At 40.8% G+C, this 16,573-nt stretch overlaps 1 protein-coding gene across 1 annotated transcript in view; it reads left to right on the top strand.

Annotated features, from left to right (window-relative positions):
• LOC132815792 (rho GTPase-activating protein 21-like) overlaps positions 1-16,573 on the top strand; it is a 249,534-nt gene that overhangs the window by 196,296 nt on the left and 36,665 nt on the right. Inside the window, exons 9-12 of the mRNA XM_060825005.1 lie at positions 11,615-11,773; positions 11,877-11,973; positions 12,067-12,106; positions 12,778-12,903. Of these exons, the coding sequence (XP_060680988.1) occupies positions 11,615-11,773; positions 11,877-11,973; positions 12,067-12,106; positions 12,778-12,903 (422 nt within the window). The remainder of the gene's footprint in view (positions 1-11,614; positions 11,774-11,876; positions 11,974-12,066; positions 12,107-12,777; positions 12,904-16,573) is intronic.

Below are 16,573 nucleotides of genomic sequence, written 5' to 3'. Positions count from 1 at the left end.
TGGATGACTCGAGAAATTGAGGGTTTGATTAAGAAAAAGATCGAAGTATATGTCAAGTATCGACCGTAGAGATTGAGTAAATCCTTAAGAGTCTAAAGGCAGTAGGAGTATACTTAAGAGGGAAATCAGGAGGGCATAAAAATAACATGAGATAGCTTTGGCAAATAGGTTTAAGGAGAATCCAAGGGGATGTTATAAATACATTAAGGACAAAACGGTAACTAGGGAGAGAATGGGGCCCCCTCAAAGATCAGCAAGGCCGTGTGTTGAGCCGCAGGAGAATCGGGGAGATACTGAAGACGATTTTGCATCAGTGCTTACTGTGGAGAATGACATGGAAAATATAAAATGTGGGGAAATAGATGATGACCTGTTTGAGAGGTCATAGCACTGAAACAGATAAGTGAATAGTTTTAAGTATAGCCATGATGTAAAATCTACAATAGTGAGTAGAGTGGGTTCTTTCTTGATTATATGTTTTTACTGGGATCTGTCTCTTGATTAAATTTTAAAAATATAAACCATAAGTATTAAGTTAGTCTGGAGCAATGTTTTGTGGAGCAATAAGATGGTGCTGTTTTCTGGGTCTGTCGAATGATAGGAGTAAAATGGCCTTTAGGAGAGTGATCTGCTGCTGTTGTCGGATGTTGGCGTTTTGGGAGAGTTTAAGGGTTACTGAGGATTATATCTGCAATAAATGTCGTTTGTTGTAAATCCTGTCAAATCGAATGGATCTGTTGGAGCAACAGTTCGAGGTATTGAGGAGTTTTCAAGAGCTAGGGGGTGTGATGGCAGTTATAGGAAGGGAGAAAGGCTGCAGATACAGTTAGGTGGATGGGTTAACTCCAAGAAAGGTAGGAGAGGTAGGCAGGTAGTACAGGAGTCTTCTGTGGCTATCCCTGTTTCAAACAAGTATGCTGTATTGGAAAATGTAGAGGTGATGGACTTTAAGGGGAATGTAGCACAAACAGCCAAGTTTCTGGTATCAAGACTGGCTCTAATGAAATGAGGGACACATAGGGTTCATAGTGATCGATTGTGTTAGGGGGCTCACTGGTCAGAGAGACATTTCTGCGTCCAGCAGCGAAAAGGTGGAATGGTGTTGCCTCCCTCGTGCCAAGATCAAGGATGCCTCAGAGGGTGCAGAATATTCTCAAAGGGGAGAGGGACTGGCAGGAGGTCATTGGTACGAACAACATAGGAAGTGAGAAGGAGAAGATTCTGATGGGAGAATATATTAAGTTAGGCGGGACTTTAAAAAGGAGGCCCTCGTGGGTGATAATATCTGGATTACTCCCAGTGCTACTCCTGGTAGTAGTGAGGGTAGGAATAGGAGGATAGGGCAGATGAAGGCATGGCTGAAGAGCTGGTGTATGGTAGAAGGATTCACATTTTTGGACCATTGGAATCTCTCCTGGGGTAGAAGTGACCTGTACAAGAAGGGTGGATTTCACCTGAATTAGAAGGGGACTAATATACTGGTAGGAGATTTGCTAGAGCTGCTCATGAGGATTTAAACTAGTAAGTGGTGGGGGTGTGGATACACTGAGATACTGAGGAAGGAGATCAATCTGTGACTAATACAGTTAAGAAAAGCAGCGATTTATTTCAATGCAAGAGGCCTAACAGGGAAGGGAGATGAACTTGGCATGTTCGGAACATGGGACTGGGATATCATAGCAATTACATAGATTAGGTTATGATATCTGCTCGGCAGTGACGAATTGGACCAAAAGGTTTGTTTCCATGCTGTACATCTCTGCGTCTGACTCTATTCGAGTGACTTCTAGGCAGGAAAAGTGTCCAGAATAGAGAGATGTTTGTGCTAACTTATAGATTTACAGTAAACCCCAAATTAGGATGGTGTGTGGCTTGGAGTCACACTTGCTCTCAGTTGTGTTCATGTGCGCCTGTTAATCTTGCGTTTTCTGGTGGTAGAGGATTTGAAAAGTGCGTCAAAGGAGACTGGGGGAGTTAGTGCATTGCATATTTTAGATGTTGCACAGTGCTGTATTGTGCTTTGATGGCGAGTTGGGGAAGGGGAATGGTTAGCGGATAGGTGGAGATGGAAAACACCCGGAGGGAGAAGATGAAAGGAGTAGAAAATAGATTTCAGATAGCAGGCCAGCACAGGAGAAAAGTTGAATATGAGCTAAGGTTCGGAGAGAATGGGTAAGCTACATTGAAAGGAACCCATATAATGTTATAAATGGTGTACGAGCAGAAGCGAATGAGTGGCTGTGCTAAAAAGCTACTCGTGTCATGACAGGACTGGCTTATGGGGTGGATAAAAGACATAAAGGTATGGGATCAGACTCAAGTTATTGAACTCAGTGTTGAGTCCAAGAAGCTGCAGGGTCTTAGTGAGGAGATGTTCTTCGAGCTTGTGCTGAGACTTGCTAGAACACTGCAGCAGGCCTGTGATGCAACTGTTGGTGTGTTGAAGTGGCAAGTGGAAGTTATGTCTGTCTCTTGTGGGATAGGTATTCCAATCCTATTTGTGTCCCTCCCCACAACTTTTTCTCTGGTACATCATTGTCATAATCAGTGCTATTTCACGCTGTTGTTCTGAACTACAAGATTCCTCGCCTCTAATCTGCTCTTGGAGTCAACAGTTTCAGTTCAGTGATCCTCCTTCAGAACTGACTGTTTTGAGAAGAAATTTGAGAGCTTAGCTTCTTGGCAGCTGAAGACATCATCTCCAAAGGTGGAATACTTAAAAATTGGGGATATTGTAAAAGTCCAAATAACTGGGAGGGTTTTAAGGTTGGAGGTGATTACAGAAGTAAGGAGGGGGTGAGGCCTTGAAGCATGGATAATAATTCCTAACTGAGAACTAATATAGTTAAACTGACTGAACAAATTGGTTCAAAGTTGCTAACTATTAAGTTTAAGAATGTTTGTGAATGAATGGATTTTTTTTTGCCAGATGATAGTGGGATTCAGCAGTGTTTGAATACCTTTTCTATGCACAATGAAAATTAAAACTGATTGCTATCTAGGCAAAGTTCACTGTTGTATATGATATGCAGATTTTCTAAGTTTGGGTCATTAATTATTTTGTGATCTTACAAAACCAGTTTTATAATGTTAGACAATTAACAGATTCTTAATTATGGTAAGTTTCATGCATTGGTTTTGAATTTGCAGCATTATTTTACTTTACTTGTGAAAACTGTTTTGGTTCCATATATTTTATATGAATTGAACAAGCCCATATCTTAATATCATGTCATAATTTCTGCTTTTGTTTTGAATCTAATAAATTTCTTTTACTGTATTTTTTTTTGGAGGGGGGGATGTGATATTTTGAGAGTTCCTTAACTTCCATGTCACAAGCCATTCCAACCAGCAAGCCAGTGTGCCTTGCATCTGTGTTTTACTTAGTACCTCGTACACCAAGTATTGTTTAAAGGGTGAAGAGCTTTTGCCTCAATTTTGCAACTTACTGGATGTATCATGTACTCTCATGAACTAACATATAATCTCTGGTTTTAAACCAATGTGCCTAATATTTGACATGTTGGTTTCCTGTGCAAGATTGTTTGGTCAATTTGTAGGAAGTGAGATGTGAGAAAAAAACTAGGCAACAAAGAAGGTGAATTAAAGTTGGATTGTATTAAGAAAGAAATAATTCGGAAATGTTTGGATGAAAAGGGAGAAATGGAAAAATGTGCCAATTTAAAATTTAAACTTGTTGAAATTATAAAGAATTTGCTACTTTCTTGTATGAAATCCATCAGTTTAGATCACTTTTGGATCAGATTATTCTCGGCAGGGTCCAGGGAATTGGTGAAAACAATGAACAGGATGGGAGAAGTATAGAAAGGGTAAGACTCTTTCACCATTCCTTCCCCATTACTCCCCTGCTGTCACAACAACAACAGATGTACAGAGAATGAGAAAATTGGGAGTGATACTGTGTTGGAATTAGCAGCCAATTCTGGTAACTTGCAGGAAAAAATTGTAAAAAACTGGGATGAAGACTAGGAACAAGAATGGTAGGAAAAAAGTTGGTCATAAGGAGTTGAAACCAGCCAACAAATGGTCATAAATCATCACAAGAGACTATCTCATCCGAGGGGGTGATCTTTTAAGCATTGTGCGTTTGTCTGCTTTTTGAAAGTGTTATCCAATTAGTCCCATTCCTATGTTCTTTCACCACAGCATTGCCATTTTTTTCCTTTACAACTATGCATGTAGTTGTCTTCTGAAAGCTAACTATCATGCAAACCTTAATTGGTCCACCATTGCTGGTCTTGCCTTTAGCTGCATTGGAAAGGCAAAAACAGGTGAAGCTTGAGGTGGCTTCTGGAAATGCTTCGTGTTGGATTTATAAACTTTTTATTTTGGTTTTGGGCCTTAGATTAGATTCCCCACAATGTGGAAACTGGCCATTTGGGCCAACAAGTCCATACTGACCCTCCGAAGATAACCCACCCAGACCCATTTCCCCCTATCCTATATTTACTCCAGACTAATACATCTAACACAATGAACAACTTAGCATTCACCTTACCTGCAGGTTGCAGCATGTCCTTGGAACACAAAGGACTAGCCACACTACCATACATCAAGAGCTTTCCCGAACTGACAGCCAGACTACTGCAACCACTAGGACTCCTAACAGAACACAAACCAACAGCCACTCACTAGAATGAAGGACCCAATACCCAGCATGAGCAAAACCAATGTAGTGTACAAAATCCCATGCAAGGACTGCACAAAACACTACATAGGACAAACAGGAAGACAGCTAACAATCCGCATCCATGAACACCAACTAGCCACGAAACGACACGACCAGCTATCCTTAGTAGCCACACATGCAGATGACAAGCAACATGAGTTCGACTGGGACAACATTACTATTATAGGACAAGCCAAACCGAAAACAGCCAGGGAATTCCGAGAGGCATGGCACTCATCCACAGATTCAATCAATAAGCACATCGACCTGGACCAATATACCGGCTACTGCAGCGGACAGCTGGAACTGACAACTGGAAGCAGCAGAGACAAACTACTATGAATGCTGGAGGAAACATCACAGAAGTGCTTCACAGGAGGCTCCCAAGCACTGAGGATGTCACCTAGACAGGGGACAAAACGTCTGCAACACAAATGCCCAGCTCGGCGAACAGAACCACAACAAGCAAAACAGTTTAGTTCAACAACTATTTGAAAGCCTAACTGACACGATATCCCTCGCAACTTAACAAAGAGCTGTTCTGATTTCTCGCAACATCCCATAAACACACTGCCTTAGCAAAAAGGTAAATTCAAACACAGGTTCATACAGGAGCGGGAGATTACAGAGAGGATCCGCCAGGGATCATTGGCTAAAACATGGAACCTCTTTTTTTTTCCCCCAGCAGCTTCTTGGGGCCACCAGCTAAAAACTAAACCAAACTAGAAAAATCTCTGAACTGTGAGAACTGGTCACTCCCCTTTCATTGTACAAGTGCATTTTTTAAAGAAAACCTAAAAGCCCTTTTCCCTGATTGTTGCCTTAGGTTGTTTCTGTTAGCCAAAATCAAAATGGCCAAACCCAGACAAATAGGAACTTCAGTCTTTTATAAGCCCTTTTGAAAAACACCAAGGGCTACATAACTTTGTTAAAGGAGCAGCATCATCACAATAGTTCATTAGAAGTGGAGTTGTAGATAGATAGGATAGTGACGAAGGGATTTGGTACGCTTGCCTGCATTGGTCAGTGCATTGAGTATAGGAGTTAGAAGGTCATGTTGCGGTTGTCCAGGTCATTGGTTAGACTATTTTTGGAAAACTATGTTCATTTCTGCTCTCCCTGTTACCGGAAAGATATTGTGAAACTTGAAAGGATTCAGAAAATACCTACAAGGATGTTCTCAGGGTTGGAGGATTTGAGCTATAAGGGGAGGTTGAAAAGACTAGGGCTGTTATCCCTGGAGTGTCAGAAGATATGGGGTGACCTTTTATAGGGGTTTATAAAATCATAAGAGGCTTGGATAAGGTGAATAACCAAGGTCTTTTCCCTATGGTAGGAGATTCCAAAACTAGAGGTCATAGTTTAAGGGGAGAGGAGAAAGATTTAAGACAACCTTTTCATGCAGAGAGTGGTGCATGTATGGATTGAGTTGCCAAATAAGTTGGTGGAGATTGGTGCAATTACAACATTTAAAAGGCATCTGGATGGGCATGTGAATAAGAATGGTTTGGAGGAATATGGGCCAAATGCTGGCAATTGAGACTAGATTTAATTTAAGATATCTGGTCGGCATGGATGAACTGGATCAAAGGAACTGTTTCTATTGCTGTACATCTCCATGAGTCTGTGCTATTGTACAATATTTAGTGTAGTATTTTAAATTTGCATGTGGCCCCCAGCATGTGGGAAGCTCCAACCTTGATTCTCCATATTTTCCTGGGATTCAATATGTAATGCACTGTAGTGCATGGAATATGAAGTGAAACAACAACAATTTGTAATTTATTTCAAAGATAATGCCTGCCAGAGTTGCCAAAACCCATAGTTGTTATACACAGTGCTAAATTAAAATTTAAAAACAGGAATATTATGTTCATAAAGTATGGACCTCTTGTTACCTGCAAGTTTGTGCATGTTGTGCTATGGATCCAGAGAGCTACTCAAAACCATAATCATTGAAATATGTAGAAAGATGAGAAATTAATCTCAAGTGCAACATTTAATGAAGGGATTGGAACTTACTATATGACCTGTTGTGTTACAATCATGAGACATCAAGCTAGGACAAAATAATTCAGCTCATGAGTTTTTTCATGTAGCTGAAAAATATTGTGATGTAATTGTCATAAATAAAATTTATCATAATAATCCTAATATGGCCAAATATGTGTCTGCCCTTAATCATTCACTAGCAAGTAACCAGAAAACTAGCATGAGTTGAGAGAAATGGCTTCTGTTGCTGTTCTCATTAGTAGGTAGAACTGCTGTAATTAACATTTTAATGGTTTTACTGAAGGTTTCAGAGGAACATGATCAAGGAAACTTGGTAACTACAGTGTATACTAGTTGAAAAGCTGCTAGAGCTTCTGCACTGAAATATAAGCTAAGTCTGCCATTAGTTTGGTGCAAAATCAGAAAGTGCAGGGAAACCTCAGCATGTCTGGCAGCATCAATGGAGAGAAAGCAGAGTTAATGTTTTGGGTTCATTGACCCTTGTTTGGAACTGATTGTAGTTGAAAAACAGTTAATATAGATGCTAAAGTTTGGAGGGATTGGGGAAGGAGTAAATGGCAGTTGGAGAAGGAGCCCAGATAGGAAACAGTTGGGCACACAAAGGAATGGATAAATGGGAGAACAAATAGCTGCTAATTTGGACCATTAGAGGGTTGTGTATGGGAGCAGTCCATGTGATGACTGCCCTGTGTGTAGAGGTTTGGGTAAGGAGATGGGCAAAGGTGCTCGGGTGCCAAAATTATTAAACTCTGTATCAAGTCCAGAAGGTTGCACATTTCCCAATTAGAAAATAGGGTGGTATTCTCCAGCAGTGAAAATGGCTGCTAATGATCCTTTGGATGTAGATGTTGGTGGGATGGTAGGTGAGGATGAAGGGGACCCTACCTTCAGGAGGGAGGAGAACTGGTTTTTCTCCAGGAGTTTGGGAAAATTAGACAAATGTATGTAATATTTAAGTCAGGATAATTTTTAAATCTTGCGCATGTGGGAAATAGTTAAACCTTGTTTATGAACACATCTAGTACAGTCTGGCAGGAATGTCTGAAATCAAACTAAACTAGGGAATAAATAAGAGTTATGTGTTAATAAATAAATAATTGGATAATAACTGTGGGAGCAGGTGCCCAAGGGAACAAATAATTGTTCTCCCTAAATTCTTGTGCTCCCTAAATTCCACCAGCATGTGACGAGAGGGGAGAACACGGGAGATCTCAGTGGTAGATTACACAAACATCCCCAATGCATACAGGACAGAGACCCAGCTCCTCGGGCCATATCTCTGCTCTGCTAATCCCAGCATACAGACCACTAGTCAGTCATGTCAAACTGGTGAAACAGTGAAAACATGTCCAGCAGGGACCATTTCTGCTCTCCAAAACTGTTTTGAGCGCACTGACTGACGTATGTTCAAAAGCAGCAACCAATGGTGATGCCATCAACTCAGAGGAGTACACAGCAATGGTGATTTGCTACATTAGCAAGTGTATTGACGACATCACTGTGTCCAAGACAATCACTTCTCGCCCCAGCCAGAAGGCGTGGATGTGCGCTGCTGAGGACCCGTGATCCTGCCTTGAGAACAGATGACAAGGCAGGCCTAACAATAGCAAGGGCCAACCTGACCCAGGCCAGCAAAGAGGCAAAGCATGCACACATACAGAATGCACAGCCACTTTCAGGACAGCGCCGATACGCCGAGCATGGGGAAGAATATTCAGGCCATTACCAACCACAGAACAACATTGCGTGCTTGTGTTAGTGATGCCTCCCTCTTGGATGAGTTGAACAACTTTTATGCATGGTTTGAGGCATGAAACAATTTGGCAGCGGAGAAATCCATAACCCCTCCCAATGACCAGGTGCTGTGTCTTACCAGGGACGACATGATTAAAAACCCCTATGTTGCGTCAACCCATATAAGGCTGCTGGACCAGATAACAACCCTGGCAGAGTGCTTAGGACGCTTTGATGTAGTGGTGGATATTCTCACAGACAGCTTCATCATCTGATTAGTTTTGAGAGATTTGTAGCTCAGGTTGAGGCTCTGGATGTAGGTTTGCTCGTTGAGCTGGAAGGTTTGTTTTCAGACGTTTTGTCACCATACTAGGTAGCCTCTGGATGAAGTACTGGTAGTATGGCCCACTTTCTATTTGTGTTTAGGCTTCCTTGGGTTGGTGATATTACTTCCTGTGGTGACAAGTTTCCTCTGGTGATGTCATTTCCTGTTCTTTTTCTCAGGGGGTGGTAAATAGAATCTAAGTCAATGTGTTTGTTGATAGAGTTCTGGTTGGAATGCCATGCTTCTAGGAATTCTTGTGTGTCTCTCTGTTTGGTTTGTACTAAGATGGGTGTGTTGTCCCAGTCGAAGTGATGCCCTTCCTCATCTATATGTAAGGATACTAGTGAGAGTGGGTCATGTCTTTTTGTGGCTAGTTGACGTTCATGAACAGACACGCACAAGAAATCCTAGAAGCATGACTCCAACTGGAACTCTTATCAACAAACAGTGGGGCTGCTCAGTGGTTAGCACTGCTGCCTCACAGCACCGGGGATCCGGGTTCAATTCCCCCCGCAGGTGACATTCTCCCCTTGTTTGTGTGGGTTTCCTCCCGGTGCTCCGGGTTCCTCCCACAGACCAAAGATATACAGGTTAGGTGAATTGGCCATGCTAAATTGTCCGTCGTGTTAGGTGCATTAGTCAGGGGTAATTGTAGGGGAATGGGTCTGGGTGGGTTGCTCTTCGGAGGGTCGGTGTGGACTTGTTGGGCCGAAGGGCCTGTTTCCACGCTGTAGGGAATCTAATCTAAAAAAAAATCTTTTTTTAAAAAAAAAGCATTGGCTTGGATTTCATTTACCTCTGAAAGAAAGAACAGGAAATTATGTCACCAACCCAAGGAAGCCTAAACACGTAAATACAAAGCAGCTGATGTCACCATTGCTTCATCCAGAGGCTCACTGATGAGGTGATCCAGTATGGTGACGAAATGTTTGAAAACGAACCTTCCAGCTCAGTGAGCAAACCTGCATCTAGATCTTCAACATCTCCAACATGCTTCAAGGCTGCTACCATCATCCCCGTGCGGAAGAATTCTTCAGCGTCCTGTCTCAACAAATATCCCCCCTGTGGCACTTACGCCCATCATCATGAAGTGCTTTGAGAGGCTTGTAAGAGCCATGTTAAGACCCTACTGATCCCCTCACTGGACACCCTGAAGTTCGCATATCGATCACACTGCTCAGCAGATGATGCCATTTCCACCACCCTCCATCTGGCCCTCACCCATCGGGAGAAGGGCACCTACGTCAGACTACTGTTCATAAACTTCAGTTCTGCATTTAACACTATCATTCCTGAGTACCTAATTAGAAAGCTGCGTCTGCTATGCCTAAATACCTCCTTTTGTAACTGGATCCTGGAATTTCTGACTGGGATACTCCAGTCTGGATCGGGAGCAACATCTCGAATGCCATCACACTGAGCATGGGGAGCCCACCAGGGCTGTGTACTCAGTCCACTGCTGTTCACCCTGCTGACACGTGACTACAGTAATGCACAGATCAAATCACATCATCAGCAAACTTGATGATACGATTGTAGTGGGCCTCATCAGTAGGAACAGGGTCAAGATTATAGTGGTGCTGGAAAAGCACCGCAGGTCAGGCAGCATCCAAGGAGCAGGAAAATCGACGTTTTGGGCAAAAGCCCTTCATCAGGAATGAAGGGCTTTTGTCTGAAACATCGATTTTCCTGCTCCCTGGATTCTGCCTGATCTACTGTGCTTTTCCAGCACCACTCTGATCTTGACTCAAATCTCCAGCATCTGCAGTACCCATTTCCATCATCACTAGGAATGATGAGTCAGTATACAGAGAAGAGGTGCAGTGGCTAATGGACTGGTGCAGAGCCAACAACCTGTCTGAATGTGGACAAGACGAAAGAGATGGTTGTTGACTTCAGGAGGGCATGGAGCTGGACATCGATGGCTCCCCAGCGGAGATCGTGAAGAGCACCTAATTTCTTGGTGTACACCTGGCACAGAATCTCACCTGGAGCCTCAACACCAGCTCCATAGCCAAGAAAGCCCAGCAGTGTGTCTACTTTCTGTGCAGGCTGAGGAAAACTCACCTCCCTCCCCCAGCCTCACCAGGTTCTACAGAGGATTCGTTGAGAGTACCCTGAGTTGCTGCATCACTGCCTAGTTTGGGAATTGTACAGCCTTGGATTATAAGGCCCTATAACGGATAGTGAGGACAGCTGAGAAGATCATCAGGGTCTCTCTTCCATCCATTGCAGGCATTTACATCACACACTGCATCTGAATGTCTAAGAGAATTGTGGAATACCCCACACTCCCCTCATTCAAACTCCTCTTCCTTCTGCCATCTAGCAGGAGGTACCAGAGCATACGGTCTCTCACAGCCAGACTGTGCAGCAGTTTCTTTCCCCCCAAGCCATTAGGTTTCTTTAACACAGTATAATTGGACTCTTTCCCATCTGAAATTCTTTAGTGTTGCTGCTAGAAAAATGTCTATTATTCGTCATTCTTCTGTTACAGTGTAACTTGCATGTTTTGCACTTTAAGCCATGTACAAGTGTGTAGTTTGTACTGTCCATGTAGCACCCTCGGTAATGGGGGTAGAATTGTTGTATGTGGTAGAAATGACAAATAAAAGCTCCTCTATTCTACTTTCTACTTCAATCGGGCTTTTGGACCTCTGTGATTAAAAATTTAAGTTGAAATAAAACCAGAAAAGTTAAATCTTTGCATTTAGTACTTTTGTTGGCAAGTGTATATTCTTTACAAATCAATTTTGTAATACTTTATTTCTGGTAAATATGAAATAATGGTAAATATGTCTCTTTATGGTTAACAGTAGGGATTTAATGATTGACATTAATTTACTTCCTAGATGAACCCACGAGTCCTAGTGTTGATCATGAGTCTACCCACATTCCTGCATCTGCAGTAATTTCAGCCGGAATGTCTGAAATACTTGCAATAACTACAGTACCCGCTAGTCCTACTAAGCCATCCCCTCTTATTCGTCGTCAGTTATCACATGACCAAGGTAGGTGCTTAAGTACAAATTTGAACTTAACAATTCTAGTTTACATTCAATAGACTACATACCATGACTAACTTCTTATAATTAATAATGTAATAATCTTCAGATGCCATTAGAATATCTACTGAATCTCAGCCTTGTGCAAAAACTGAGCGATCAAAGTCATATGATGAAGGATTAGACAACTACAGAGAAGAAAAATTGTAAGTTGCTGATTTGCATGCTTTGTCTTTTATGCATATTAATTTTCTAATTAGCTATTTACTAGATTAATTAAAAATGTTCTTTTTCATTAGAAAATCAATGAAGCCAATGCCGAGCCTGCAAGGGATGAAGGTTTGTAACTTTTTTTGTGAAATAATGTACCTGTCATTCTTCTCAATCTCTCTTCCCAATTTGTTAACTACATAGGGAAGCTTCAATCTACATTCAGATCATCGGTACACTTGAAATTCAATTAGTAAGCAAATAAGACTTGTTTAAAGCAAGCTGACCTTTTTAAATTAATGTTTGTTAACTTTCTATTATTCTTTCAGCTTTTTATCCCTACTGGTCAGAATATTTCTTGGAATTAACTTTTATAAGTATATATGTAAATGATTACGCTTGGTATCTGATGTTTACAGTAACAAAGGCCTTTCAGAAAGTAAAACAAGGTTCAGTATCACAGTGGTGTCTATGTAGGCAGAATATAGCGCCACACTGTAGCAAGTGAATGCAATGCCAAACAATCTTTGCAATATTAATTTAGTAAAAACATTACTGTAGTGTGCTGGTATGTTCCTTGCATGGCTAATTCCAGCCAGTTTTGTTTTATAACTTGAGCTAAAAGTCTATCTGGAAGCATGATGTGCAGTTATTGTATTATTCTTTAAGTTTGAAACATATCTGCAGTAATGTTTGTGGTAAAGTGATTGTTGGACTCATGCTCTCTTTATCAATCCATTCAAAGTGATCTGTGAGATTTGCAGTGGAATGTGTTGCACTGTAACTCTGATTTTCTCTAGGCCCCAGACAGCCTGAAATTTTCGGTTGATGTGAGCCCAAGAAGGGACTCCTCATCAGACAGCTTTGGTGATGCTTCAAAGGAAGGATGGCTGCAGTTTCGTCAGATCCTTCCAGAAAAGGGAAAGGTAATAAATTTTAAGTGGTGCTCTTAGTTTTTTTAAAAAGTGATAAATTATTTAATGGTGTTCATAAAATCCTTTAATGTTAAAAACATTGGCTTAGCAATGTCATCTAGTGGGCACTTGTTCAGAGCTGTAAACAATTAACAGAAGAAAGTGTTGTTTACCAATTATACTGAATCCATCAATCATTTAACTTGTTTCAAAACATTGTGAATTATTCGTTCCATTTGAATGCTGATATTTTCAATTTAACATTAAAAACATTGTCAATATAGTGAGGTTTAGAATGGCCTTAGTCCCCAATGCCAAATATTGCAAAAATGTTCTATTTGCCTATTCCCCTTACCCTGTTTGCATATGAGCAATTTGCTTTGCAAAGGACCGAGAGTGTATTGAAGTGAGAGTCCATGTCAGAATAGTGTTGATCTCATCAGCAATTATGTAATTCAGAATGTTTGTTTTACTATGGGAAGCTGCGCACCATTCATGATGCAATTTCAGTGATTTTGTAAGGGCTGGTACATTTGAATTGATTCCTTTAGTTTAGAGTAGTTGGAGTAGGATCATTTCTTCTGCATGCTTGTGCAATTGTATGTATTTTTGGAGCTGTCCTATATTTGGAATAATTGTAGAATTGAAAGGGAGAAAGTTAATGCTGAAATACTTCTGTATTCTTTTATAAGTTTGCTTCTGGACACGGAGCACCTGTGAGGGCTATCTTTGCAAGTTGAGCTCATTTCAGTGCATTTCAAATCAGACTGTTAGAGTAGGACGATAGAGATAGTGGTTCTCAGCAGGTTGACTTATCCGCCTGAGATTTTTAGGGAGCAGTTCTCTTGCCTCAGCTCAATGAAGACGATCATTTGAGATATCCTCCATTCTTATCAGCAATTATGGCTACAATTTGCCAACTGTGGAATTGGGAATAATTCCGCAATTGATATGTTAATCTGCATGTCCTTGGCGAAGTGGAAGGGGGAGTTGGAAGTGTTCAGCCACAGAGCGGTAGGGTTGGTTGGTGCGGGTGTCCCAGAGATGTTCTCTGAAACGATCCGCAAGTTGGCATCCTGTCCCCCTGATGTAGAGGAGACCACATTGGGTGCAATGGATAAAGCAGATGACATTGGAGGTAAGCTAAATTTCTGTCGGATGTGGAAGGATCCTTTGTGGCCTTGAACGGAGGTGAGAGGCAAGGTGTGGGCGCAGGTTTTGCAGTTCCTGCGGTGGCAGGGTAAGGTACCTGAAATGGGATGTGGGCTTGACGGGGGGCATCTGTTCTGTCTTTTATGAGCGTGGCATAGTTAAGCGATATTCTATGTTGTCGAGTAAATGCCAAGTGTTATAGCCATAAAAGAATATCTCCTGCAGCACAAATCTTCAGTGTTACTCGGTGTTCTTAGTCTTTTATCTTCACCCCTTCCCCTTACACCTCCGTCACAATATTTTGTGCAAGCTGCCTTGTCAAAAGTATATTGCAGAGTATTCCACATTTATGGGTGGATGTGAAGAGAGGCCACTAAATCATGTAGTTTATCAGGTCACTGTCTTTTACTGCAGCAAATGTGGCAAAGTGCAATGTCAGAGTGGGGCTTCTGATCCACATCAGGAAGTACTTAAGATAGAATTGATTACGATGGCACAAACCATCATTTTAGAGATGGAAGACCAACAGTTTAATCTTCTCTTGTAGATATACAAATGGGATAAAATCTGTTTGTTCTGATTGGGTGGTTTCTTTCATTTTTTTGTATACACCTTTGTGACAAGCTTACATTACCATATTAAACATAATTTGCAACAATTCAGTTTTGTCTGTGAAAGCTTTAGTAAACTTTTTGAGGTAACTTCAGTAGATGAGTAGAATATTAGCATTACTTACATAGCATTTCACAATTCATTTAATTATAGTGTGGAAGCAGGCTAATTCAGCTCATAAAGTCCACACCACCCCTCTGAAGAGCATCCCACCCTCTATCCTATCCCTGTAACCCTGCATCTCTCATGGCTAATGCACCTAGCCTGCACATCCCTGAACACAATGGGCAGTTTAGCATGGCCAATTCACCTAACCTGCACATCTTTGGACTGTGTGAGGGAACTAGAGCACCTGGAGGAAACCCGCATAAACATGAGCAGAATGTGCAAATTCCACACAGACAGCCAACCAAGAATGGAATAGAACCTGTGTTCCTTGGGCTGTGAGGCAACAATGCAAGTTTCTTATTCAAAAAAAAAAATTAGCTATAATTGAAGTACTTGGAATTGAAGGCAAGAACTGACTTGATTGGAAAATGATGAGTGGAGGAAGTCTTAGTGTAGGGATAATATGTAGATACTCAAACTGTATCATTAGTGGTATCATAAGACGGTCTGTGTTTGGAGTCTCAACTGTTCAGCATATTTCTTTGCAACTTAGGTGATATAGAGAGCCAAATCTAAATTCGCAAATGGCACAAAGTTCAATGGTAAAACATAGCTGAAACAGAGAGAGTCAATACAGTGCAGGAAAAGGCTACTGGACAATAGACTTATCCTATTGTCCAGGCCCATTTTCTGTTCATTTTCATGGCATGATAATTATCAAAGGTCTTTTAGATGCTGCCCTGTATGTTTGGAGACCACACTGCAAGGGGGCACTTATCATATTTCAGATATACAATGCCCTAGTTGGATCAAACTTGAAAGCAATTGTGGGCACCACATGTTAAGAAGGATTTGTTGACCCTGATGGATGTAAGATTTACTGTTTGATAGTTAGACTCATAGTTAAGTTACAGTGCGAGATTGTGCAAACTAATATATTTTTCCTGGAATTTAGAAGGTTAATGGGTGATTTAATTGAAACTTTCAACATGTTCAGGGTTGAGATTGTTAGAGTAGAGAGAGAGAAATTGTTCTAAGTGCTGTGCAGTTTTAATGCTTTATTTTATTCTTTAAGACTGAGAACTAGCTCTTTCAGAAGTGAAATTAGAAAATTATTCTTGATGCAAATGGTGGTCGAAGTTTGGAACACACACTCAAAATCCTTAATTTTAAAACTTGAGGTTGATAGCCTTTTTATTAACCAAAGATGTTAAGGGAAAAGGGTCAAAGACAAATGGAGATGAGTTGCAGGTCAGCAATGATTATCATGATTGCCAGAAAAGTTGTGAGGGGCTAAATGGCTTATTCCTACTCCTTTTGTTCTTGCTGTATTTGGTCAAAGTGAAAATTTGTCAAATCACATAGCTTTTATGCTTAATCGTGCTTGCTAATTTTAGTTATTTCATGTGGAATTGCCATGATGCAATTTCATACTTAAATGGTTGTCTAATAATCCATTCATGTCCAAGCTACTGTTGAAAAGTATTTGGCAACCTTGTGAATAGATACCCCTTTTTCCATTTTGTCAGACATTGACCAATATAAATTTTAGTTTAAAGTTTGACTAATATTTCAATATAATCTAAACAAATGCAGTTCCTAAAAACTATAATGCATCAGTGTGTGTAATGTACATGAAATAGAAGTGAAATATATTTTTATTTTAGATTTTATTCATGAATAGTTACATTATTCTTTATTTCCTACAAATCTTGGGATTGTATCCTTATGATTGAGTATTAATTCCAAATTTCAGAAGCCAAATACAAACTATCATTGTTCATGATTTTCTTGCATGGTGGTAAAAGTC

This window comes from Hemiscyllium ocellatum, chromosome 5, assembly GCF_020745735.1.
Source record: "Hemiscyllium ocellatum isolate sHemOce1 chromosome 5, sHemOce1.pat.X.cur, whole genome shotgun sequence".
In the NCBI taxonomy this organism is placed as follows: domain Eukaryota; kingdom Metazoa; phylum Chordata; class Chondrichthyes; order Orectolobiformes; family Hemiscylliidae; genus Hemiscyllium; species Hemiscyllium ocellatum.
The sequence above is the reverse complement of the archived record's forward strand: the minus strand, read 5'-3'. Positions and strand labels throughout refer to the sequence as shown.